This window comes from Lutra lutra, chromosome 2, assembly GCF_902655055.1.
Source record: "Lutra lutra chromosome 2, mLutLut1.2, whole genome shotgun sequence".
Taxonomy (NCBI): Eukaryota; Metazoa; Chordata; class Mammalia; order Carnivora; family Mustelidae; genus Lutra; species Lutra lutra.
The window spans coordinates 20,868,351-20,893,535 of record NC_062279.1 but is presented as its reverse complement, the minus strand read 5'-3'; the positions used below and the strand labels follow the sequence as shown (position 1 = coordinate 20,893,535).

Genomic DNA, 25,185 nt, shown 5'->3' with positions numbered 1-25,185 from the left:
GACAACCTCAGCAATTATAGACCTTAGAATTACTTATTTCCTGGATGTGTATATCGGCAGAGTGAATGAGGAAAGCTCTCCTTACCTATTTTAAAAAATTTTTTGGAGGTGAGAATTTGAAAGAGGTCTTATATCCGTATCTTTTTCCTAGATATAATTTTCATCAGACTACTTATTCATTGGATATGAACATAATTTATTTTCTTTTCCCTTCTGTTTTCTTCACACATGCTTTAAAATTTCAATTATTTTTGCTTCATTGAAAGCAATAGAAGGAATTAACAAATGAAGGGGTATTCTCCCCTAAATAATCAGAGAAATAAATGCTAGTAAAATACAAACTATTTGAACATTATAAAATATGAACAAGAAGGTTGTCTGCATTATTTCTAGTCCTGACACAGTTAAGTCTTTTTTTATTAGTGACAAATCAAATATTTTTGAAATATACTTCATCTTGAAGAAAATAGTTTTATTCTAATGGATTTTTCTGTCTGATTAAGTATCTTTTCCATTATCTCTTTTTAACTTTTGAAAACCTTCAGAAATGGAAGAGAGAACATGATTTGGCATCTGGGAGTAAATGCCTTGAGATATTTTTTAAATTATAAAAAGTGCTGACTGACAAGTAAAAACAGATTTTGAAATAATATATTTTCAGAAATCTTGGCAGCTTATTCTCCCATCTCAAATGAACAACATGGTGGTTTTTTTGTTGTTTCCATCAGAAAGACAATTTAACAATATTGTTTCCCCATTTCACTAGAATAATTAACATTGGCTAGGCTCGTAGTAAGTTTCAATAAATTCAGATCATCACCTCAGGATATTAATAAGCCAATTTGTATTGAAGTATTAAACAGAAATATGTTAAGAAACAAAGTTCCCATGTTTTACACAGAAATTATAAATAGGATAATTTTAATGTATTCATGCTTTCATTCTTTCCTTCCCATTATTTCTTTCATTTACTGACCTCAACTGTATATCAGAATCTAAGATCAGTGCTAAGTGTACAAAATTAATTAAGACAAAGTCCTTGAGTTCAAGGAACTCATACGTTATTGGGTAAGAGTTCAAAGCGAATTGCTCAGCAATGTTATAAACACTATACCAGTAAATAAATATAAATATTTGTAAATATATGTATATATAATATATATATTTGTATTATATTTATATTATATATATATTTGTAAATATATATATATATATATATATATATATATATATATATATATGTATATATCAGTATACCAGAGGCTGAGCAGAGGGAGGAAGGGCAGAAATAACACAGATAATGTTTGTTTCACAGAGAAAATAATCTAGAATCAGATCCTAAAGAATTTGTAGAGATGACCATCAAAAGGGAGAAGGATAGGGAGTATGTTGGGAAGAAGTAGTATTCATGACAGTTCATAAACATTACAAAATTGTCAAGAGTTTTATTATCCCTAAAGTGTAAAGTGCATAGCACTGCTAACAGGTAAAGTCTACTAAGGCATTTGGACTTGACTTTAAATGATTGGATTCTGGAAGCATTTTAAGTGAGAATTACACAGTCAACTGTCTTTTATTTTTGCTTTTGTTTGTTTTAAAGATTTTTATTTATTTGAGAGAGAGCAAGAAAGAAAGAGGGAGAGAGAGATAATGAGTTGGGGGTTGCAGCAGAGGGAGGGAGAGAAGCAGACTCCCCACTGAGCAGGGAACCTGACCTGGGGCTCAATCCCAGAACCCCAGGAACATGATCTGAGCCAAAGGCAGACACTTAACTGACTGAGCCACCAGATGTCCCTCATCTTTGTTTCAAAACAGAGAGTTAGTTGGCAGTGGTATGGAGCAATAATTGAGAGAAAGTAAAAGTAATATTGAAGTTGTGAAAAGAAGTAAACTCATAAGGAAATTGAACAAGAAAGGACACCTCAGTATACTTCCCAGTTTCTGAATTAAGTGTTTAGGGGGTACACTTGGGTAGCTTAGTTGGTTAAACATCTCCTTTGGCTCAGGTCGTGACCCCAGGATCCTGGAATTGAGTTCCATGTAGCGTGCTTTGCTCAGCACCAAACCTGCTTCTCCCTCTGCCCCTTTCCCAACTCATGCTCTCTCTTCCTCTCTCTCTCTCTGACAAATAAATAAATAAAATCTGTTTTCTTTTTTTTTTTTTTTAAGTGTTTAGGACATGACTATACTATTCATCAAACTGGCATTAAAAACAGGAGAAAAAAACTTTCAAGGGAAGGTCCTTGAAATATTGATCCTCGCCAATGTTGATAAGGATCAATATTTTTTAATTATCTCACGTAATGTAAGACACCATGTTGTGCATAAGAATCCAGTGGATTATGAACAGTATGTCTTCGGTTTTTTTTTTACTCTAGATGTGGGTTGATACATATAATTTAAAATGTAAAATTTTAAGATAGATATGATAGGTTCTAAATGAGCATGACAGGTAATAAACACTAAATATATCCAGAGGATGAACAGATTACATTTACCTTAAGAGCTGAGAAAAGTAGTAATGAGACTTCATAGATGAGTAGAAGAAAAGAAGTCTGAGCAGTAGATGGGCCCAGATTACAAAGTCTTGTTGGAGGGGCAGAAGCAGTATCTAAGGAAATTATATAGCTCCTTGTAGAGGGGAGATATCAGGAGGTGTGGTAAGTTTAATCTAGACATATATAGGTTATGTGTTGTGGGGTTAGCTGGAAGCAGGAACACCATTTAGATTATTAAAATAACACAAGTGGGGGATGTATGTTGAAATGTGTTGACATTTTTTTAAGGGTAATGATGCGCTTACAGGACTCATAGGAGTTCTTTCTAATGGAGTGGAAAAAATGACAGTTCATAACTTACTTTTGCCGATATGATTACTCCATTCTTTCTCCGAAGTATCTTTTTCTTTTGATTTCTGGGACAAACTTATTTCCACTTCTATTTAAAGAGAAATGAGAAGAAGTATAGTAAACCCATTTTGACATGTTTGGAGAAAAAAAATCATATAACTTTGATTGTTAGAAAGTGAAGGTACCTTAGAGATCATGTTATCTAGCGCCTAATTTTTTAAAAAGATTTATTGGTTAGAGAGAGAGTGAGAGTGAACACAAGGGGAGAAAGAAAGGGATATGGGGAAGAAGAGAAGCAGACTCCACTGAGCAGGGAGCCTGACACAGGGCTGGAGTACACAGCTTCAAATTCAGGACCTGAGCTGAAATCAAGAGTCAGCACTTACCTGACTGAGCCACCCAGGCGCCCCGAGTGCCTCATTTTGCAAATGGCAACCAGAGGGCTTTAAATACTTATCAAAGATCAAAAAATGAATTAGAGGCAGATCTGGGAATAGAATGAAACTGTTCCCCATCTAATCTTTGCCTTTACCAGTTTAGATCGAGAGGGAAAGGGATACAAATAAAGAAACAAGAAAAGGTGTGAAGCCTTCCAAAGATTGAAATAATCATGGCATAGGTTTAAATTTGAAAATAATGAATACATGGAACTTTCTGGCACTTAGGAGGTATAAATTAGCCCTGGACTTCTTGCATGTAGAAATTTAAAATTCAGCTTGGGATTCCTATGAATTGCGGGCAGAGGGCAGGGAGGGTTATGTTCTCTTAAGCTCCTTGGTCTCATGGCCTTGATTCCCTTTCATGTTATTTCTTCTGTCCTATAATGATCTGCATGTAAAACTCATTCCCTTCTTGGTCCCCTCCAAAATAATAATACTACTAAATAAAAACCTCAAAACATATGAATGATCATGGTAGATTTCATTGAAAAACTGAAGGCAGCAGGAGATTCCATTTGGCAAGCATCAAGACAAATGACCTAAAAAGTAGAATTTAAATATTTCTATTTCTCTCTAGCCTCATTCCCATGGTGTGAGGGTCCCACCTTTTCCTGATCCCTTTGTTCTCTTTCTTTCTTTTTTTTTTTTTAATTAATTTTATTTTTTTTAAACATATATTTTATCCCCAGGGGTACAGGTCTGTGAATCACCAGGTTTACACACTTCACAGCACTCACCATAGCACATACCCTCCCCAATGTCCATAACCCCACCCCCCCTCCCAACCCCCCCTCCCCCCATCAACCCTCAGTTTGTTTTGTGAGATTAAGAGTCACTTATGGTTTGTCTCCCTCCCAATCCCATCTTGTTTCATTTACTCTTCTCCTACCCCCTCAACCCCCCATGTTGCATCTCCTCTCCCTCATATCAGGGAGATCATATGATAGTTGTCTTTCTCCAATTGACTTATTTCGCTAAGCATGATACCCTCTAGTTCCATCCACGTCGTCGCAAATGGCAAGATTTCATTTCTTTTGATGGCTGCATAGTATTCCATTGTGTATATATACCACATCTTCTTTATCCATTCGTCTGTTGATGGACATCTAGGTTCTTTCCATAGTTTGGCTATTGTAGACATTGCTGCTATAAACATTTGGGTGCACGTGCCCCTTCGGATCACTACGTTGTATCTTTAGGGTAAATACCCAGTAGTGCAATTTCTGGGTCATAGGGTAGTCTATTTTCAACATTTTGAGGAACCTCCATGCTGTTTTCCAGAGTGGTTGCACGAGCTTGCATTCCCACCAACAGTGTAGGAGGGTTCCCCTTTCTCCGCATCCTCGCCAGCCGCACCTTTGTTCTCTTTCTGTCTGGCTTTTCTCTTTCTTCTTCTGACTCTCCAGAACAGCATACATTGCATGCCAGGCCTTAGCCATCTCTCCAAAGCCCCTTGGACCTGCTGATATGGAGACCCTGGGGAAGCCCAGTCTCTCCTGGGCCTGCATGTGCTGCTGTTCTTCATGTCACTTCCTACAACTGCAGAGAGACATATTAACGAACGCCTATCTTACGCTACGTGAAGGGCTGGAAAATGGCACTCCAGAGTGAAAAAAAGCCCTGATCTCAAATACAACTAAAAAAAAAGAAGATTTTGTAATTTTTAAAGAGTCTTTCAATGTAATTAAGTAAAGAAATTGTATACATTCGATAGCACAGGATCAAACTTGAAGATAATAAATAAAAAGGAATATGTTTGCCTCTGAGACCTAGATGAATTCACCCAGGACTTCAGCCATATTGTAGTGGAGGAATTTGAAGTGCTGTCAAATTTATTAAATTTTTTGAAGATTTAAGTCTCCTAACAGTCCCGTGGACTGGATATTGGAGGTAGTGCTGCTATCATGACTCTGATTCCTGCCCCCTAAGGTCTTTGAACTAATTGCTAGTTTGGAATTCTTATAAACTCAATGACTGAGGCTTCTCATTAAGAAGAGAAATATTCTGGAGCACCTGGGTGCCTCAGTTGGTTAAGTGTCTGACTCTTGGTTTCGGCTCAGGTCATGATCTCAGGGTCCCTGGATGGAGCCCTAGGTCAGGCTCCATGCTCAGTGGGGGTCTGCTTCTCCCTCTCCCCTACTTCCCCTCCTTGTGCTCTCTCTCTCTCTCTCTCTGTTTCTCTCTACCGTCAAAATAAATAAAGTCTTAAAAAAAAAAAAGAAGAGAAATATTCTAAGGAATGGTGTCCTATACTACTCTTTGCTTAACTTTTCCTTCAACTTTAAAAGGAAGCTAAAACCCTGTTGGAGTTAATGACTGTTTCACCTACTCCAGTTGGATGATGGTGATGAATTCCCAGGATATCCTGTATAGAGAGCTAATAAGTATAAAACACAGAAAAATCATAACCATCCATTGTAGTTAGTACAGGGTCTACTATGCATTTTTTTTTAAATTTTATTTATTTATTTGACAGACAGAAATCACAAGTAGGCAGAGAGGCAGAGAGAGAGGAAGAAGCAGACTCCCCACTGAGCAGAGAGCCCGATGTGGGGCTCAATCCCAGGACCCCGGGATCATGACCCAAGCCGAAAGGCAGAGGCTTTAACCCACTGAGCCACCCAGGTGCCCCTCTACTATGCATTTTTATTTTAATGTTTCCACAATTTTTTAAACATCAGAGGGGGAGACAAACCATGAGAGACTGTGAACACTGAGAAACAAACTGAGGATTTTGAAGGGGAGGAGAGTGGGGCGTGGGTGAGTCTGGTGGTGGGTACTAAGGAGGGTACGTATAGCACGGAGCACTTGGTGTGGTGCATAAACAATCAATCTTGGAACACTGAAAAAAATTTTTAAAAATCAGGATAATGTTCAATTAAAAGCAAGATCATGCTGGACATTATTTTTTATTTGGAAGAAACTTCTTTCTCAGAGCTTATTTGGGCATCATTTCATCTTCTTTGGTTCCTGTGCACCTGCATTAGGGAATTCCCTGATTACCGAATAGAGTCTTGATTAATAAAATGCACTTGCTATCCAGCATTTAAGAATCTCTTAACAGTGTCTAAATTTCAGATTTCAGAATTCAGCATGAGACCATGTTACTTGAAGCTGACATTTTGGGAATAGAGATTTTACATGTTAATGAGTGAACCCGTGTTGAGACCTTAATTCTGCAAACAAAATGTGTACCTCTTCTGTGGTGATTTTCATAAGGAAAAGTTTCAGAGAGAGGGAATTAAGGGCCACTGAATTCTTACATTGAACCAGGCACATTTATATTCTATTTAAGAAAAACCTGACCCAACCTGTAAGGTTGGCATTTCTATCTTTATTTATATCTAGGGTTGTCTCCTAATGTTTGCTAACTTCAAAGTGCACAGTATATACATACATCTTAACCTTACATCTTAAACTGTCTTTAAATGTAGAGTAGGATCACAGTCCATATATACTCTTTCTGCTCTCTAGCAAAACAGAATATGCCATCCTTCTTATTGTGTTTTGCTGCCAGATATTCTCATATGAATGACATCTAGTCTTTTTTGACCCTAAAGTTTGCTTGTCTCATCTTTCCTGACCTTTGCAATAGTCAACAGTCTGTTTTCCTAAAGTCTTTAAAAGAATGTCGTCACCTCAAATTATCTGAAACACCCTTCAGCACCTATACAAACAGAATTGAATGTTGTATCCTTATGAATGACCCCATAAATAAGAAATGTTTATTTAATCAGTAGGTTTAAATATATATATATATATATCTGTGTTGTGTAACTTCTTGTCCTTTTTCTATCCCTCTTCCTTTTCAGTGCCTGTGGTTTTATAGCTTAAGATGTGAAATGGTGATTCATTTTTGAATTTCAGATAAACACCATACCAGTTTTACTATAAGCATGTCCTCTGGAAATATTGCATACTTACATTGAAAAATTTTTTCATGTTTACCTGAAATTCAAAGATAATTTGGTGTCCTGTGTTTTTAATTGCTAAATCTTGCAACTCATCTGAACGCTTTTTGTTAAAGTTCCTAATTCAAAGGAAATATATATTTTAATTTTGATTTTTTATACTTTGAGAGTATGTGCCTGCTTCAAATGGCTTTTATTTTCCCTCACTGATTTCCTTTTAAGATTATCATTATTGCTTATTAATTGTTACCCCTTTGGCTCCTTCTAGGACAATAATGGAGAGGATGAGAGTCATTTTCTCATTATCTGGAGGTTTATAGTTAGTTAATTATTTGTGTTATTTTATTCAGTTTTCAAGTTAGCCCCTTAGGAGATATGATTACACATTATTTCTTCAAGAATTTTTTTTAAGTCATCAAACATCCTCTAAACTGATACTTAGATTTAAGACCTCTATCAGTTTTTAATCCTTATTGGAAAATTAAAACTTTGATAGCATCCCCCTTTTACTTTCACTGATATATTCTGTGCAAAGGTACTATGTGTGCCATTCCATGTTTGAAAATAAATACTGCGACTACTCTTTAATTATATTTTTGTCTTCTTGTCTGGGAAGTTTTCAAAGTCACAGAATAGTGAAATGAAATTTTAAACTTTGCACATGGGTAACTATTCTTTCTAGAAGGTGTATCTTCTTTTAAAATGCTAAAGGAGTCTCTCCTTGAGATATGAAAATTTATACCTTGGAATGTTGTCTCAAATGCCACCCCCACCTCAATCACAAAATGAGGGCTTTATCTAAAACCGTTACTTTATTTTCAAAGAACTATCTCTAAGAATTTTCCACTCACAGAAATAAAATATCTTACAAAATATCAAAAGAGCAAACTCCATAAAGAATTAATTGCACCGATTGTCTATCTATATATTATAGGCCCTACAGAGTCTCTGTAGAAAACAAAACAAAACAAAACAAAACATCAACAACTACTATAACCCAGAGAGAGGTCAACAAATCCCAATGGCTTTTAGCTTATAAACTGAAGTCTGTAATCTTAGGAATTTACTGCTGCAGAACCTTATAAATTTACCCTTAGAACCAGAAGATAGATGAAACCATGTTACAGTCCTTGAAAAAAATCTCTTCCTCTCTGATTCAAGATCAAGGCCTGCATTGCTGTTTGATGTGGAGGAATCATCTTGTGATTTTAGTATTTATTTTCTTATAAAAACAACATATTTTTCAGGAATTTAAGTGTTAGCTCGGATTTTCTAGTGAAAATGTCTTTATTGCTTATTGAATCAATATATTTCCCATTATTCTTCACAGTAAGCATCAGCAACTTTATCTTATAGGTTTAAAATTTATATTTTTATTTGCATTGTTTGTATTATTTGCATTATTTTGTATAATTTGTATTAAAAAGCTGGTGTAGAGGCCATTGATGGAACAGACATGACATCCCTAAACCAAAATGTTTGATCAAGATTAAGCCAAAAGAAAATAAAGTTATTCCAAAGGGAATGATCTAAAACATTTATATGGAATTACGAAAGAAAAGAAAGATTTTGTCATCTTTAAATTTTTTTTTGCATTTTTTTAAAAGCAAAGTCATTCTATTTAGCTCAATTAAATTATGGAAAGGCTCTGGGAATCTGGAAAATCACATAGAGTCAGTAAATGAAAGTGTATATAGAATATAATTCAGGGGGCACCTGGGTGGCTCAGCGGTTAAGCCTCTGCCTTCAGCTCAGGTCATGATCTCAGGGTCCTGGGATCGAGTCCCACATGGGCTCTCTGCTCTGCGGGGAGCCTGCTTCCTCCTCTCTCTCTCTCTCTCTCTGCCCACTTGTGATCTCTCTCTGTCAAATAAATAAAATCTTAAAAAAAAAAAAAGAATATAATTCAGCTGCCTGGAGAGTGTTAGCTCTCTTAGAGCTAACATGTAGCTCACTTATAATTGTGTCTGATAATTGTGTAGAGTACATGACCTCTTTGGGTAAGTATGACCCCACATGAAGTCAACTGTAATGAATTTATTTTGAGCAGTTCATGGCTTTCGAGAGAGCCTTAGTTCCAGCGAGGTCAAAGTAAGGTGCCATGGATAATCTCTCTAATCAAAGGTGGGTGTTATGTGTAAAGAAATTGCCAAACGCCCCCTATGTCTTTAAAGAATTAATGATACATTACAAGAGAGCTCACACCACATTTTCACTCATGCTCTGCCATTTGTAGAAAGATAGAACCAAGTATTATGACCTATCCCTCCCTCAAATTCTTGTACCTGGGAAACAAGAAAGGAGGAGATGGTCTTTGCTCTTTGATCAGAGAGTGAAAATCCTCAGTGAATCTGAATTTTGCTAAATAGGGTCATCTCAGAAGTGGTCTCAGAGGGACATTTAGATTTACCTTTCTTGGCCTTTCACTACCTTAACATTTTTTCTAATTCTTCTCTTTCATTGTCTGTACTCCTGTTTACAGCTGTGCCATTTTCGTGTATTTGATGTATAAAGATAGAAATGAAAACTAATGCGTCTGTCCACTTGTTTTTACTGACTACTGTATTCCTGTTCTGTCCAGGCACTGAAGGAGCAGTATTTGGGCACTCTGTTGAAACACCTCACATCAGAGCAGAACCTTCCCAAGACCTCAGGTAAGTTCTGCCTCCTCCAGCTCTGTCAGACTTCCCATCACTGTTGATTTGCCCTTGATATACAAAGAAGTAAAATTGAAAATGTACTACATACTTATATAAAAAGTTGATGTTCCCTACCTACATGGTAAATATCAAGTATTTGATTGAGGACAAGAAAATGTGAGTTATTATTCTATATTTATATATATTTTTGTCCCTAACAAACATACAAAAAATATCAAAATAAATATGTCAGACAGGAAGAGTGTGGAAAAGGCAGTTATAGAGGAAGTTTAGAGGAGGATTGATAAAAATCAGGATTCTGGAAAATTTGACATAGACAATGAAACACATGACACACATAGGCAGAAAGAATGAGGAAGCAGAGAGTAGGAAAAAAACCAATAAATGGTCAAAGGGTGTTGGGGTGAGGGAAATGCAAAGCAATGTAAATAGTAATCAGAAAAAGGCAGAGCTTAAATATCCTATAATGGACTCCTCAATCTAATATTGCCAATGGAATAGGCTGCCTCTTGATACTGTACTGTTTGTAAGAGGCACAGTTGTATGTAACAGCCCTCACTACCTAGAAAAGTGTAAGACAACTTTATAGGGATTCTTCCCAGGATAATCACAGCCAACTGTTAATAAAAGTTGAAATACTAAAGTCTAGTAAGTGATCAATGGATGTTCTTTTTTTTCAATGGGTGTTCTTAACTCAATAAATGACTTAAGTTATCAGAGGATCAGAGATATTTTATAATGTGGCAATCATTTCACAATGTATCTGTACATCAAATTATTATGTAATGTACCTAAAACTAATAGAATTTTATATGTCAATAAAAAAGATGTTTTATGGGGCACCTGGGTGGCTCAGTGGGTTAAGCCGCTGCCTTCGGCTCAGGTCATGACCTCAGGGTCCTGGGATGGAGCCCCACATCGGGCTCTCTGCTCAGCAGGGAGCCTGCTTCCTCCTCTCTCTCTGCCTGCCTCTCTGCCTGCTTGTGATCTCTCTCTGTCAAATAAATAAATAAAATCTTAAAAAAAAAAGATGTTTTATCTAATTACTTTCTGATAGGTAAATTACATTCCTAATACATTTCTATGGGATTAAAAAAGACAACAATAATATAATTTTTAAAAAATCATATATTAAAAGTCATTTTTAAAGCTGAATCAAAATATCAACCTGGGAGGCAGTCTTCTTTGTCTTGGAAAACACAATACAAATATTAAGAAAAACACAAATTATTTCATAAAGATCTGGTTCAGCCCTTCCCATTTGGATAAGTGGAAAAAAATGTTCAAATGAAAATAGAAAAATAAAAAATTTTAAATGTAAAGAAAAAAAATCCCATACTTTCACAACAGTACATTTTTCAGACCTCTATAGTTCTATTATAAAATTTCCTAAGGAACTCAGTTTCTCAGTATCTCAGCATTCCAGATGCAAACAGGCTGGTTAATAATAACAGACAAGGGTAGCCATCTTCCTGTGATCAAGGCATTTTTTATTAGACAAAAATAATTTTTTACTCAATGCCAAAACCCAAAGGATTTAGGAGGGTAGACGAGTATGTATAAACAGCATCTCATGGTGTGTTATAGTTTTAATTTATGGATTTTTTTTCAGTTAGGAATTCAACATTTTTATGTAATTATTTATCTTATCCCTCCCCATCTAGCAAGGTTGTATGTTCCATTAGACCAGGATCTGCATCCTTCCTTGTCTATCTTTAGTGCTATAGCAGTCAACATGTACCTCACTTATAATTGTGTCTGATAAATATTTGTTCATTTGAATTGCTGAAATAGCAAAACTCAATAGCGAGGATGTTGAGTGCATGTAATATAAGAAATGTCCGAGTTACCATGTCTTAATTTTAAGACTCATGTGGCCAACATTAACTCCAATTGTTTTTGAACTATGTTTTAGTACAGGTGCCAGAGTTTAGTGATTCATTCAATAAAAAATTATTTAAATTATGCCATTCTAAAAGAAACCTCATTGTACTTCTAACATTTCAATGACTATATACTCATTGTATGATTTTCATTATGAAAATCTATGCCAAAAGAGAAATAAGAACTGCTCTTTTAATTACCTTGCTGACATGTCTCCAAATTCATAAGTGTGAATGTGAATTAAATTATAATTAGCATATAGTGTTTCTGGTCTTTATTTTCTAATTATCCATCAATTATTTAAATATTGCACTAAGCTAAGCTTATCTGCTAGTGCTAAAAGCAAATTAGCAACCCCCAAGATGAGTGTTACTGATCTAAATTCAAAAACTGAAGCAAAGCACAGTAATGATGGGGGTGTTCAATTATTCATTTGTGTACATGAAGATTAAAAGCAGAATGTCTGAGAAGATCTTTACAAGTCCTGCTGACAATTTTCCTTTCAGGGCAGTAAGAAGTACTCTTAGTCAACACCTAATTCTAATCAACAAGGTGAGATTGGTTGGCCAGGTAAATCAAATGGTAATTTGGGGAGTAAGTAGCCGTGTTGCCTTTAATTTTGTTTTTGTTGAGAATAAAAGACTTTGGACAGGTACATTTCAAAAGGTTTATTAAAGAGTACAGGTAGTATTTTGGTGTGGACATGAAGTCGATTTCTACAGTTTATTTATTCAACCAATGTTTGATGAGTGATTCATGTGTGCCAGATTCTCTGCTAGTTTCCATGTGCACTATACTTGGAGATTTTCTATGATGTCTTATATAGAGTGACATTGCCTTTTAGGAGGGCCCTGTGTGTTAAAAAGGTGAAAAAAATATGTTGAATAGTAAGTAAGGACATAATGGTATATGTGTCAAGAATAACCCAAGTATGGATGTTTTCCTTTCTTATTTCTTAAATTAACGTATAGCTAAATTATTACAGTTCAAAAGAGTTTCTCCACTCTCTGATGAGGAGTGATGAAGCCAGCTGTATGTTGCCCAAAGTGTTTGGATCTGTGTTTCATTAACAGTTCCAAGAGGGGAAAAAAGAAAAGAAAAAAAGAAAGAAAGAAAGAAAGAAAAGAGAAGAATCCAGACTCGGATTCATTTCAGTAAAATGAATTAATATTTAATGATGTAACTGGCAACTCCTCATCATGTTCATTCTTATATGAATATAATTTTAAACTGAAATGTTAAATTTTACAGGTTCCAAATTAATATCTGAGAACACATAGCTTTTATTTACATCATGGCTGTGTTAAAGGAAAAGCCACCATGTGTAAGGTAGTAAGGATTTTGGGCTGAGATGTTTTGTCAATGAAAGGCTAAGATAAATTTGCTGGAAAAAAGATAATGAAATAGTATTCTGCTTCTCTCCCTTCCCCTCCCCTCACCCCTCTCTCCTTTTCCCTTTTTCTCTGCCTCTCTTTTCTCCCCTTTTATTCTTTCATGCTGTGTATGTATTTATATATTTATTTAGAGTTAAAAACAAGTGATCATTATGGGAAGGTTGTCTCAGTGTGTAATCTTAGGAACACAGAGCAACAACTGATCTAGAAATTTGTTTGATATAATTTGAAGGAAGAGACCATAAAGAAAAGTGCAAGTATGCAGAAAGTGGTTAAAACAGAAACAATGTGATTTGCAGATGAAGAAAACTCACCTCAGCCCAAAGTGCTAAGACATTAAAATTGCTTATATATTCAGGTCACAGCTTGCATTTTTCCCCTAAAACATTTTTCTCTTCAATTTTTCATTCATTCCATCATTGAAATCAAAAATAATTCATGACTGCCCACCACATGCCTGACACCATGTTAAGTATTTTATAAAGAGTGAGATACCTGGTGCTTAAGTTCCTGTTAAGTCTCTATGTAGTTAGCCATTGTGTCTCACAAATTACTTTAAAAGGAGTCTGAATTCCTTTCTCAGAATGTTGTGAATTTTTCTAGAGACCAAGGGCACTCATTTTCAAACTGAGGTTCGCATAACACCTTAAAAACAAAATCTTATTTAAACGATAAATAAAAGTTCATGTTCTACCAAAAAAAAAAATCTTATTACATCTTTGGTGTGTAAACACAGTGAAAACTGAATTTCTTGGGGAAAAAAAAACAGGTGATAGGGTGACTGGAGTTCAACATTACTCCTTTTCTCTGCTGGAATCTCGTGGTACGCACTCTAAGAACTAGTCTGAAATCCGTTGCTATGATTGTTATGATGCTTTCAAAATGAACAGTTGTACTTCATTAATTCCAGTGACTAATCACATAGGAATTCACAAGCTTTGCAAATAAACATGGGTTTCATTTTTCAACAGGCCCTTTAGAGAATGTTTTTTAATAAAATGAATTTAAGTAAAAACCTCTACTATGTTGTAAATCTTCCTCAGAGGGGGCTTGAGAATTTCTATATAACAGAGAAACAGGGTGTCATTTAAGTGTTGATCCTATGTTGCCAAGAGTCTGCTTATTACATAATTCTAGAAGGGAATACAGGTTTAGTCTAATTTGAGTTCCAGTGTATTCAAGAATGTTCAAGCTCCAGAATGTCTAAGTCCAGGACTTCTGTAGGGATTCTAGGCTTATTTGGGAAGTCCAGAGTATCTAGAGGAAACCAATACAACCTAAGACTTAGGTAGTAAAGTTTATCAATTCTTTTTCTTTATGATTTTGGGGCTCTCTATCTTGTTTCAAAGGTTTTCTTTTTCTTTTTTTTCTTTTTTCTTTTGGGTATTTTGGTATTTCCTGTATGTTCTTCTAATTTTCTGTCATTTATTTTGTATACTAGGTAATTCTTAGTTTTATGTTTTGTATAAGTAAAATTGGAAATTATGTTCTGAATCTTCTTCTAATTTTCCATTGAAAATTACAGTCTGTGATTTCTTAGATTTTATATTTTGAATGGTTAAAACTGGAAATTATTCTTGCAGAGTATGTTAAGTATCTAATGTTAGTGTCTATAGTATGGAGAGTCAATTTATTAAGCATTATTGATTAAATAACCTATTATTTTCAACCCAAAATGATTGCTACATTTCTCACAAACTAATCTCTCATAAATACTTTTGATCTGTTTTAGATTATATTGTGTTCCATTGACAAATTTATAATTTTAATTCCAATCTCTTTTTAATTAAAATAATTTCAATATTTAGTTCTAATTTTAAAAGGAAAATCTCCCACTTCAACTTCATTTTAAAAATCTATTAAGTGTCACACATTTTTTTAAAGATTTTATTTATTTATTCATGAGAGACAGAGAAAGAGGCACAGGGAGAGGCAGATGCCCCACTGGGCAAGGAGCCTGATTCAAGAATTGATCCCAGAAACACCAGATCACAACCGGAGCTAAAGGCAGACAGTTAACCCACTGAGCCACCCAGGCATCCCTATACCTTTTTTCCAAAATAGTTAAACATAATGTTTTAAGTTTCAAGAGACTCTATTGGGATTTTTGTTGGGACTTTATTACATATGTTTATTGGAATTTTCATGATTTGGAAGTAGATATGAGTTTACTTTTATCCAAGTAAACTTATCTCAAATTTTTCAATTTTTAAGTAAATAATATCAGATGCTCTTTTTAGATATCCCTTTCCTTGAAATAACTGTAAAATGCAGACATTGAGTGATATAGCATTTATATTAATATGGCAATTTAGCAACAGGAATTAAATATATCTTAAAAGCATCCCTGCATGTCATTAGAATTCTTCATTGAATTTTAATAGTCAATGACAGTCAAACATTAACATCAGTTAACAGTTTTCCTATTTGGATCTCCATAGCATAATGTTTTAGAAATTTTAACCAAAAATGAACTAAATGGATGTTCCTTTAAGATCTGAGACCACGGGTGCCTGGGTGGCTCAGTGGGTTGAGCCGCTGCCTTTGGCTCAGGTCATGATCTCAGGGTCTTGGGATCGAGTCCCACATTGGGCTCTCTGCTCAGCGGGGAGCCTGTTTCCCTCTCTCTGCCTGCCTCTCTGCCTACTTATGATCTCTCTCTTCTTTCCCATCGTCTTATTATGAAAATTCTCAAACATACTCAATGTTGAAAGCATCTTATAGTGACCACGTTTGTACCCCCAGCTAGATTCCTCCATTATCATTCTTCTGTATGTCTTCAATCATACATGTACACATTCCACTAGCCATCTGCCAGTATATCTTATATTTTTTGCATTTGCACGTGCATTTTATAAATCTATACACTTTGCCTATTCGCTTTGGCATGCATATCATTAACTACTATTCAAGACAACTTAATTTCTTTTCTTTTACTGTAAAATAATTATATAGTGACAGTCACAAAAATTAAGTGTGCATTTCCCAAGTTTTGACAAATGCGTATACCTGTGTGACCCAAATTCCCGTCACAATATAAAACATTATCATCGGGTACCTGGGTGGCTCCGTTGGTCAAATATTTGAATCTTGATTTCACTTCAGGTCCTGAAACCGAGCCCTGTGTCGGGCTCTGTGCTTAGTGTAGAGTCTGTTTGTCCCTCTTCCTCTGCTCTTCCCCGCTACACTCTCTCTCTCTCTCTCAAATTAATAAATAAATAAAATCTTAAAAAAAAAAGACACTTCATTTTCATTACCCAGAGAGTTCTCTTATGCACCTCTCAGGAAATCCCCCCACTACCCACCAGAAGCAATATTTTCTCTCACCTTTTTCACCCTGGATTAGATTAGATAGATTTAGGACTAAATACAAATTAATTTACAGTATGTACTCTTCTTTGCAAGATTTCTTTGACTCCACATGTTTTTGAGGGCTCTCTGTGTTGTTGTCTGTATCAGTAGTTCTTTCTGTTTTATTGCTGCTTACTATTCCATTGTATGAACGCACAATATTTTACTTATGTGTTTTCATAATTGATAGACACTTGGGACATAGCTGGCATGTATTAATTTTTATATGAAAATGTTAGAGGTTTTCAAAGTAATTACATTATTTTCTGCTAAAAATCAATGAATATTTCAGTAGCTGCACATCTTCCCCAATATTCAGTGTTAGCATTCTTATTCGGTTGAGCCATTCTGGTGGGTGTTTAGTGGTACTCGTTGTCTTTGATTTGCCATTACTTGATGAGTAGTGACATTAGTGACTTTTTCATGTGTGTATGGAACAACCATCCATGTTGGTTAGTGAAGTGTTTGTTCAGATGTTTTGTCCATATTTTAATTCCATTTTTTGTATTTTTATCTTTGAACTGGAGGATTATTTATATACCCTGGCACCAGTCCTTTGTAACATCTGTATTTTGTGGATATTGTCTCCCAGTCTATGGTATATTTGTTTTACTGACGGATTTTGAGAAGTAGCTTTTCATCTCGAAGACATCTTATTTATGTTTTAAAATATTTACTTGTTATTCCTTTTTGTGGCCTAAGAAAGTTTTATCTACTCCCAAATCACCAAAATATTTTCCTTTAGAAGCTTTATCTTTTAGAGACACTCAGGTGGCTTTAGAGGATGCCCGGCTAGTCATCCAACTCTGGGTTTGGGCTCAGGTTCTGATCTCAGTGTCCTGGGAAGGAGCCTGGGGATGAATGCCCAGCTCCTCAGGCAGCCTGCTTGAGCATTCTGTCCTTCTGCCCCTCCCCACGCTTGCATGTGCACTCTCTCTTTCTCTCTTTCTAAACTAAATAAACCCTTAAAAATGATTAAAAAAATAAAAGCCTAATGTTTTAGCTTTTACTTTTAATAGAAGTGGATGGTATAGATTGAAGTTCGTTCTGTCCATACAGAGATTCCAGCACTGTTGGAAAATACTTTGCTTTTTCTCATTGGATCAGTTTACTGCCTTTGTCAAAAATCAAATGACTGTACTTGTTAAAGTCTATTTCTAGAGTCTCTATATTATTCATTGATCTATTCATTATTCTGTGCCAGGCCAGCAACTGTCTTCCTTATTATAGCTTTTCTTGAAATGCTTAAAATGCTTCAAAGTTTTTTTTTTTTTTTGAATGCCTGGAATGTCTATGTATGTATGTATGTATGGATGGATATTATGTTCAGTTAGCCAACATATAGTATAACATTGTTGTTCTTTTTCAAGGCAGTTTTGGCTATTCTGAGATCTTTGCATCTGCTACCTAATCCTAATTATGGACTCAACCACACTAAGATTCAGCTACTTCCTAAGTAAAATACAGATGGAGTACGCATTTCTCAGTATTGGTGGGATGATTATGAAATAATCCATACAAATGAATTGAATAGACTTTCTTTCCCCCATTGAATAGTTTTTCCCACTTTGTTGAAAATTAATTGACCATATAGTTGTGGAAATAAGGTTTGTATTATATTTTAATGATTACCACACTAGTTTTATCAAGATTAACAAAGCATACAGTTGAAACCTGTTTAATTCAAAGTCTTAATCGCTTCATAACTTGAGGGATTTAGCAATACTGTAAAATTGCTACAACTTTTTGAATGTTTTTATGTATTCTTTCATCAGTTTTACATACATAGAAATTATATAAGTTATTAAGTGTGTGTGTATATACATACACATACACACACACACACACACACACACGTTTGGCCCCCAGTGCACTGGTATCAAGAATTGAGTCTCAGTCTATTCAGTTCTCTTCTTTGTCCCTGGGGTTCTGTCACTGTACCAAGGGGTTTACACTGTTCCAGAGCTTTTGGGATGACATTTGGTCATTGAGAGCCTCAGGACCCAACCTGGAATTTGCCAAAAGTTTCTCATTCTTCTCTCCCCTTATTCTTCCTTCACTACAGGTGACCACCACCACTTTTGGTCTCTTGCCCTCAGTCACCCTGAGACATCAGTGCTCTTCTCAGACTTCTAACACCTAAAGAATAAAGGCCCTACATCATAGGACTTGACCTCAGGTAGCAGAACACAGAGAACAATTTGAAACCAATTCTGTTGATTTCCCATCCAAATCAATATCCTCTGAATCAAGAGAACAGTTCTCCAACAGGTCAAAGTACACAAGCTCTCACTGACTTTGGTTTCCTTCCGATTTTTTTTTCATGTGCTGAATCATTTTCAACACACTAAATGGCAAGGTTTTTTTCAGCTCAAAATGTCTATTAGATTAGGAAACTTAGAAGAGTTCTTTATCAACTTCTCTGCTCCATCTTCTGCTGTTTGGGGCAAAAGATACTATTTAGTGAATGGCAGAACTTCAAGGAAATGAGACAAGGAAGGAAATTCCATCAGTATCTCAAAATACTACCCCACCACATATTTATCTCTCTTAATTCTCCTAAGACATATCTTATGACCTCATAAGCAAGCATTATAATTTTCAATTTAGAGATGTTGCTATTAAGTTACATTGCTGCTGGCTAACATTCTCGAACCCATCTCTCATCTCTGTCTTTATTGCCTCTTTGAATAGAGATCCTCTAAGTCGGTGTTAGCAAAGTACTATCCTCTGTGGCTATGCTGGCAATGGAGACTTGAGGTCTAAAATGAAGATGAATATAATAAACATTTTCTGATTAAATAATAAAGACAAGAATGGAAAAACTCAAAAGCCCAGAAAGACTTAACGTATTTTAAACCATAGTACCAAATATCAAACACAGTAGAAGTATGATTCCAAAAGATGAGCACATTTAATATGGACATCTTACTATCAAATATATATAAGTAAGAACCTCAGCCCCTATCCTTGGAAACAGACTAAACCATATCAATTATTTGATAAAGTAAGCATGCTTTTTCTCCCACTTGTAAGTTCACTGAGTTGTGTTTGCTTGAATGTCAGATTCATAATCTGTTTTAGAATATTAATTCATTTTAATTAAGCACCTGTCTGACTTATGTTTGAATGCTTCCTCATATCCAAACTTACATAATTACATTTAATGTTATACATAATTAACCAATGACAATAGTAGTGGTCACAGATATACTACTCAAGATGGTCTGTATTGGGAGATGTATTAGGAGAAATCAATTATAAAATATACAGTTTAACAGAAATGTAGATTCTATGTGTAAAGTGTGAAGATTTGAGTGAAAAAATATAATTATGTAATTTTCAAGTTTTCAAGTGTGTGAAAACATGATTTTTATTTTTCTGAAAAAATACAAACATTTAAAAATATATATATACATATATATTCAAAATCTGACCCCTCCAGGGATTTTATAAAGATGTCCAAGAGGCCCATAGAGATGAAAGTTTCAAAGTTGCTTTGGTGAGGGAAAAAAACATTCAAAATGTCGAATTTACTTCTTCTAAATGCTAGCTCTACTCCTTCAATATTACTTTAAAGTCTTTAAGTTCAACTTCCCTACCGAGAGAGAGCTGATCTTCAGAGTTCAAACTGTTTGATGTGATTTTCCCTGCAAAATAACTCTAGATCTGTTGTCTCAGAGGAAACCAGTTGCTCTGGATAATGGTGGATATGAGCCCGAGGGAACTCTTGTCCTAAAGTTGTGTGGGCAAAGGAACTACGCACAGTCAGTGCCTCAGAACAGAGCATTTATCCAAAAAGACCGACCTGGGGTTGGTTCCTCTGCTCACACTTGTGCTTTTTTACCACTGTGTTCTAGCTACCACGTTCTGTCTTCTTTTGTCCTTTTCTCTAGTTTTATAATTAAAGATAATTTTGAAACTGCCTCCCAACTAGCTTTTTCGCAGGCACAACTATCTAAAACAGCTGTGGTGGCTTTTTTTTTTTTTTCTCCTCATAATTTATGCAGTCAGTCTTTAATCATACTTGAGCTGATATATCACCCCTCATTTACTTGTTCTCTCTCAGGCTAATGCTGTTCATTCTGTGGACCTTTTCCTGGGCCAGTAGAAGTCAGTTGATGTAGGAAATGGCTTATTTCTACATTTTAATTAATTTCTCAAAGTATAATGAGTAGTTTGAAAATTTTCAGGTCTATGAAATTTTGACTGTGAAACTCTTGAAAGTTCACAATATTAATGATTTTCATTAAACCTCTCTCTTCTTTGCAAGACTCTTTATTGAGGGATAGTTACATGCTAAGTTGGTACAAATGTATTTATTAAAACTTCATCATTAATTTTGAAAATTTATAAAACATTTAAACAAGTAAGCTTATCACGGCCTACTTTTCCTGTGCATTGTGAAAGGAAATAGCATAAGAAACTCTTATTAAATCATTAAACAAATGAGAATAAATAATTGATGCTAGCAAATGAAGAGTTTCATAAAGAGCCAAAAAATAGATAAGGCAATCAAAAATGATTCTAAAACTCATTTTGGTTTTTTTTTGAAATGGCAGGGGTTTTATTTATGCCTACCTGTTCTACCTGTTCATTTGTTTTGGTTACTAATGTTATTATCTTTTAGTCCGTCATAATTTTTCTTTTTACTATGAAGGAGTCTTTTGTTTCGCTCTTAGGCTTGAATCACCCACCAGGTCCTTGATCATGGAAGCTCCACGAGGGGTGCAGGTGAGCGCTGCTGCAGGAGACTTCAAGGCTACCTGCAGGAAGGAGCTGCATTTGCAGTCTACAGAAGGGGAGGTGAGTCCCCAGGGGCAGAGACTAGCCCTTTACTGCTGAGGGGTGCTTCTCAGAGTATATGCATATTACTCTGGGTGACTGATTCATGAGAGCTTAAACGATGGAACTATAATACTTCCTGAACACAAAATTTGGTAAATCTGGTATTATTTTCTTAAAACAAGGCACCATTTGTTTTCTATGGAAAGATAACCATTCATGAGTCAATTATAAGTGGGCCATCTAAATTCCTGTAGTTTCAGAATTGGCAGATAAACATAATGAATATCAAGAGAATGAAGGCAGTCTTTTTTTTTTGTTTGTTTGTTTGTTTGTTTGTTTGTTTTTGGTCTTCCCAAAGTACTTTGGGTGTTTATTTCTGTAAAAATGGTTCCTGTATTTCTTCTGAAAGAAAAATGAAACAAAAGCTATTTTACTATTTAGCCCAATTGTTATTCCCTAGATAAGGAGATAAATACATGCTAACATTTTTCTCCCATGTTACTTTATTTCCTCCAAGAATCTCCTGTCAGTTTGTTGTCATTCTCTTGAAGATCATTCCCTTTCCCTCACTGTCTGCTGTAAAGAACCCTTCGTCTTCCATCTGCCAGTCTGGCACTGGAATGCCGAAGACACACATTCATTTCATGTACCTTGTTATATACATTGTGATTGTTTGCCAGCAGAATGACATTTTTTGTCAGTTCTGGAAATTTCTCTACGTTGGGTCTTCTCCTATTACCGCTCCCCCTTTCCTCTATGGCCCTTTTTTGAAACTCTGAAGAAACACATAACGTTTCTTCCATTCCCTTACCCTCCAGGTATCTTAACTTCTCCTTCCGAGTTTCTATTTCTCTGTCTCCCTGTGCCTTACTCTGTTGTTATTCAGATCTATGTGCCCAGGTTCCTTTTCAGTATCTAATCATGTATTTAAATGCCTCTATTGAGCTTTTAATAATTAGGGGTGCCTGAGTCTCTGAGTCAGTTAAAGCCTCTGCCTTTGGCTCGGGTCATGGTCCCAGGGTCCTGGGATCGAGCCCCATGTTGGGCTCCCTGCTCAGCAAGTAGTCTCTTTGTCCCTCTCCCTCTGCCCACAAACCCCACCCTCACTCATGCTCTCTCTCTCTTCTCAAATACATAAAATCTCCAAAAAATAAAATAATTTTAATAGTTATGTTGTTCATTTTTAGGGTTCTCATTTGTAATTTTTTTAAATCTGCCTGGACATCTTGGTGGTCGCTCTTTTGCTTGCTTCTTTTTAATTCTATTTTAATTATTTCAAATCTTTATACAGAGTATATATTGTGTATTTTTTTGCTACAATTCCCAAAATACTTTAAAGTCTAAATCTGTTGTATTGCTGTTTCTACCAATTAAGTCCCTTAGTATTTTCTTCCTTCTCGTGCTTATTTTATTATGAGCTTATAAAGGTCAAGTTGAGAAGAAAAGGAATGGGAGAATAACTTGAGAAATATGCTCTGGAGCATTTTATATGTCTTCAGATGTAAAGACGAGGGCAGAAATAAATAGAATCAAAGGAGGACATTCCTTTCTTACCTTTATACCATTATTTCAGTTGTTGATTCAAGATGAATTTTACTTGTATATTTTACTTCCTTTTTTATAAACAAACTTACTGACAGGACCATATTAGCATCTTAGTGGATATTACAACTTAAATAACCTAGAAATACACTTCATAATATTTTAAAATTATGTCCGTATTACCTTTCAATCTTTCTTTCTGCTGCAATTACAGAATACAATATTTTCTCTACCACAGCAAGATGGAAATCTTTCTTAAATATCTTGCATCCTTTTTAAGGAGTTGCTTTTATCATGCTAATCATTTCATTCTAATTATTCATAATGAATCATCCCATAATAAATATTGGTGGTTATTAATCTCTATTCTGTTCCTATTTATGCACCACTTTACTTACAATCTTTTATTCAGTGTATCAGCAGAATGAATCCTTGGATTCAATTACAGGTTAGCATTTAATTGTGAATTGAATATTATGCTATAAATAAATCATAGCCTGAGATTTTCAGCTGTGGCCATTTTTTTATATTAATAACATAAAGACACAGAAAAGCACAGCACTTTATATCAGAATAAAATAACATGTAATTTTCCTAGGAAAAAGTGTGAAGTGATATGAAATCTTTCTCTTTGCTTCACTGACTATGCTACAGAAAAGCCAGACTGATCATTTACTAAACAAAATAGAAAGATGTAAAGTACCTCCCTTAGGGCTGTTTTTAAAGTAGTTAGGATCAGAACAAACATGGTTTTGAGGTAACAAAGTAACAAACAAAATGCCAAAGAATGAAATTGCACGCTTAGTCATTTCAGACATAGCGTAGCAAGGAATTTCAAACTCGGCTCTGAAAGTAACCCAAATCATAATATAGGTGGAACACTTTGAAAAAAGAAAAGTGTTACAACAGCACATGAGAGGAGGCAATAATGTAATAACATATATGTTACAAGATCACAGAGAAAGAGGAAAACAATTTTTTATTTTGCAGATCAACTGAGACTGGCTCTCACAGTGAAAGGCCTGATTTCAAAGGGTGAGAAAGGGATAAGTGAATTCTTGGTGCAGAGAGGACCGTGGGCCATGACTTAAACGCTCCGGCGTGAGAATCGGAGTTCCAGGAAGAGTTTCAGAACAAATGGATTCTATGGTTATAGGGCAATATAGAATAGAAATATCACTTTTAGAATTGGGAACTTGAATAGTATCACAGTAACTGTCTTAGCAGAACAGAAAGTGATATGAGCAAGCCTGTCAGTTACCAGACTCAGGTCCTTAGACCCAGCAGTGGTAGAGACGAGACTAGACCCCAAATGTAGAAGCACAGGCAAGGCTTTCTTGGGGTTCATGCCCCAGCACCAGGAGTGAGTGGGTGAGAAGCATGAAGGAAAGAACCCTCAGGCCTGCTCTCCAAGGAGAGGTCAGGTGGAATATTTTTTAAAGGAACTTCAGTGAGAAAAGAGTGCCCTGTAGGCAGGGAGAGATGGGGGTTCATTAGCACCTGAGTACTCACAGGCCCTGCTACTTGGCTAACTCTCCACCCCGGGCATGGTTTTCAGTATTCTAATGAGAGAAAAAGTCCGTGAAGGTCCAGTGCTGGGGTCCGTCCTGGTGCAGACTGGGCTTGCTCCTTAGCTGGTGCTCTGCTCTACAAGGAAAGTGCTCACAGTCACTGAGAGTTCTGCGAGAGGAGTGATGAGAGCCAGCACGCAGCAAGGAGTTGTCCAGGTGCACAGGGGCTTGTTCCCAAGGTCCCTGACTGTCTCGTTTCCCCCCTGAGAAGTTTCATCCTCCTTAATCTTAAAGAGAAGGGGCTACAGTTCCATCTTCTGAAACTGCTTCCTGCTGAGTGGGGGCTGTCCCTCTCCTCCCCTGGAGGTAGGAAAATCTCACGCTCATTGTTCCATGCACTCAGAGGGCCTCGGGTCTTCCTGTGGTGGTAGAGGTTGGAATCCTCCTGCCACCATTAGCTTGACTTGGAATTGTTGGAACTTGGAAGACACAAACTTACACTAACAGGTTAACAGATGGGGACCAAAAATAATAGCCACCAATCATCCCAGGAAAGGGAAAAAAAAAAAAAAAAAAACAGAAACAAACAAACAGCAACAACAACAAAACCAAGAGGGATTGGGGAGGGCACTTTTGATTGTTGACCAGATATAGTTAGGATCTGTCCCTTGGTTGTACTAGTGCAGACAGGATGGGTTTTGTTAATAACAGCATAGGCTCTTCCGTGTTCAGCAAGCAGTCAGGTAGTTAATAAGAGGTATTTCTGTGAAAACAAAAGGAAACACAGGCTGATGGTTCGAGCAAATTATAAACCCAGTGTCTGAGTCCGGACTGTTGCCAGGGAGAAGATTTCTA

At 35.9% G+C, this 25,185-nt stretch overlaps 1 protein-coding gene across 1 annotated transcript in view; it reads left to right on the top strand.

Moving 5' to 3' along the window:
* Positions 1-25,185, top strand: part of SGCZ (sarcoglycan zeta) — a 1,128,323-nt gene that overhangs the window by 1,091,804 nt on the left and 11,334 nt on the right. The window contains exons 6-7 of the mRNA XM_047715970.1: positions 9,782-9,854; positions 21,172-21,295. Coding sequence (XP_047571926.1) covers positions 9,782-9,854; positions 21,172-21,295 — 197 coding nt within the window. The remainder of the gene's footprint in view (positions 1-9,781; positions 9,855-21,171; positions 21,296-25,185) is intronic.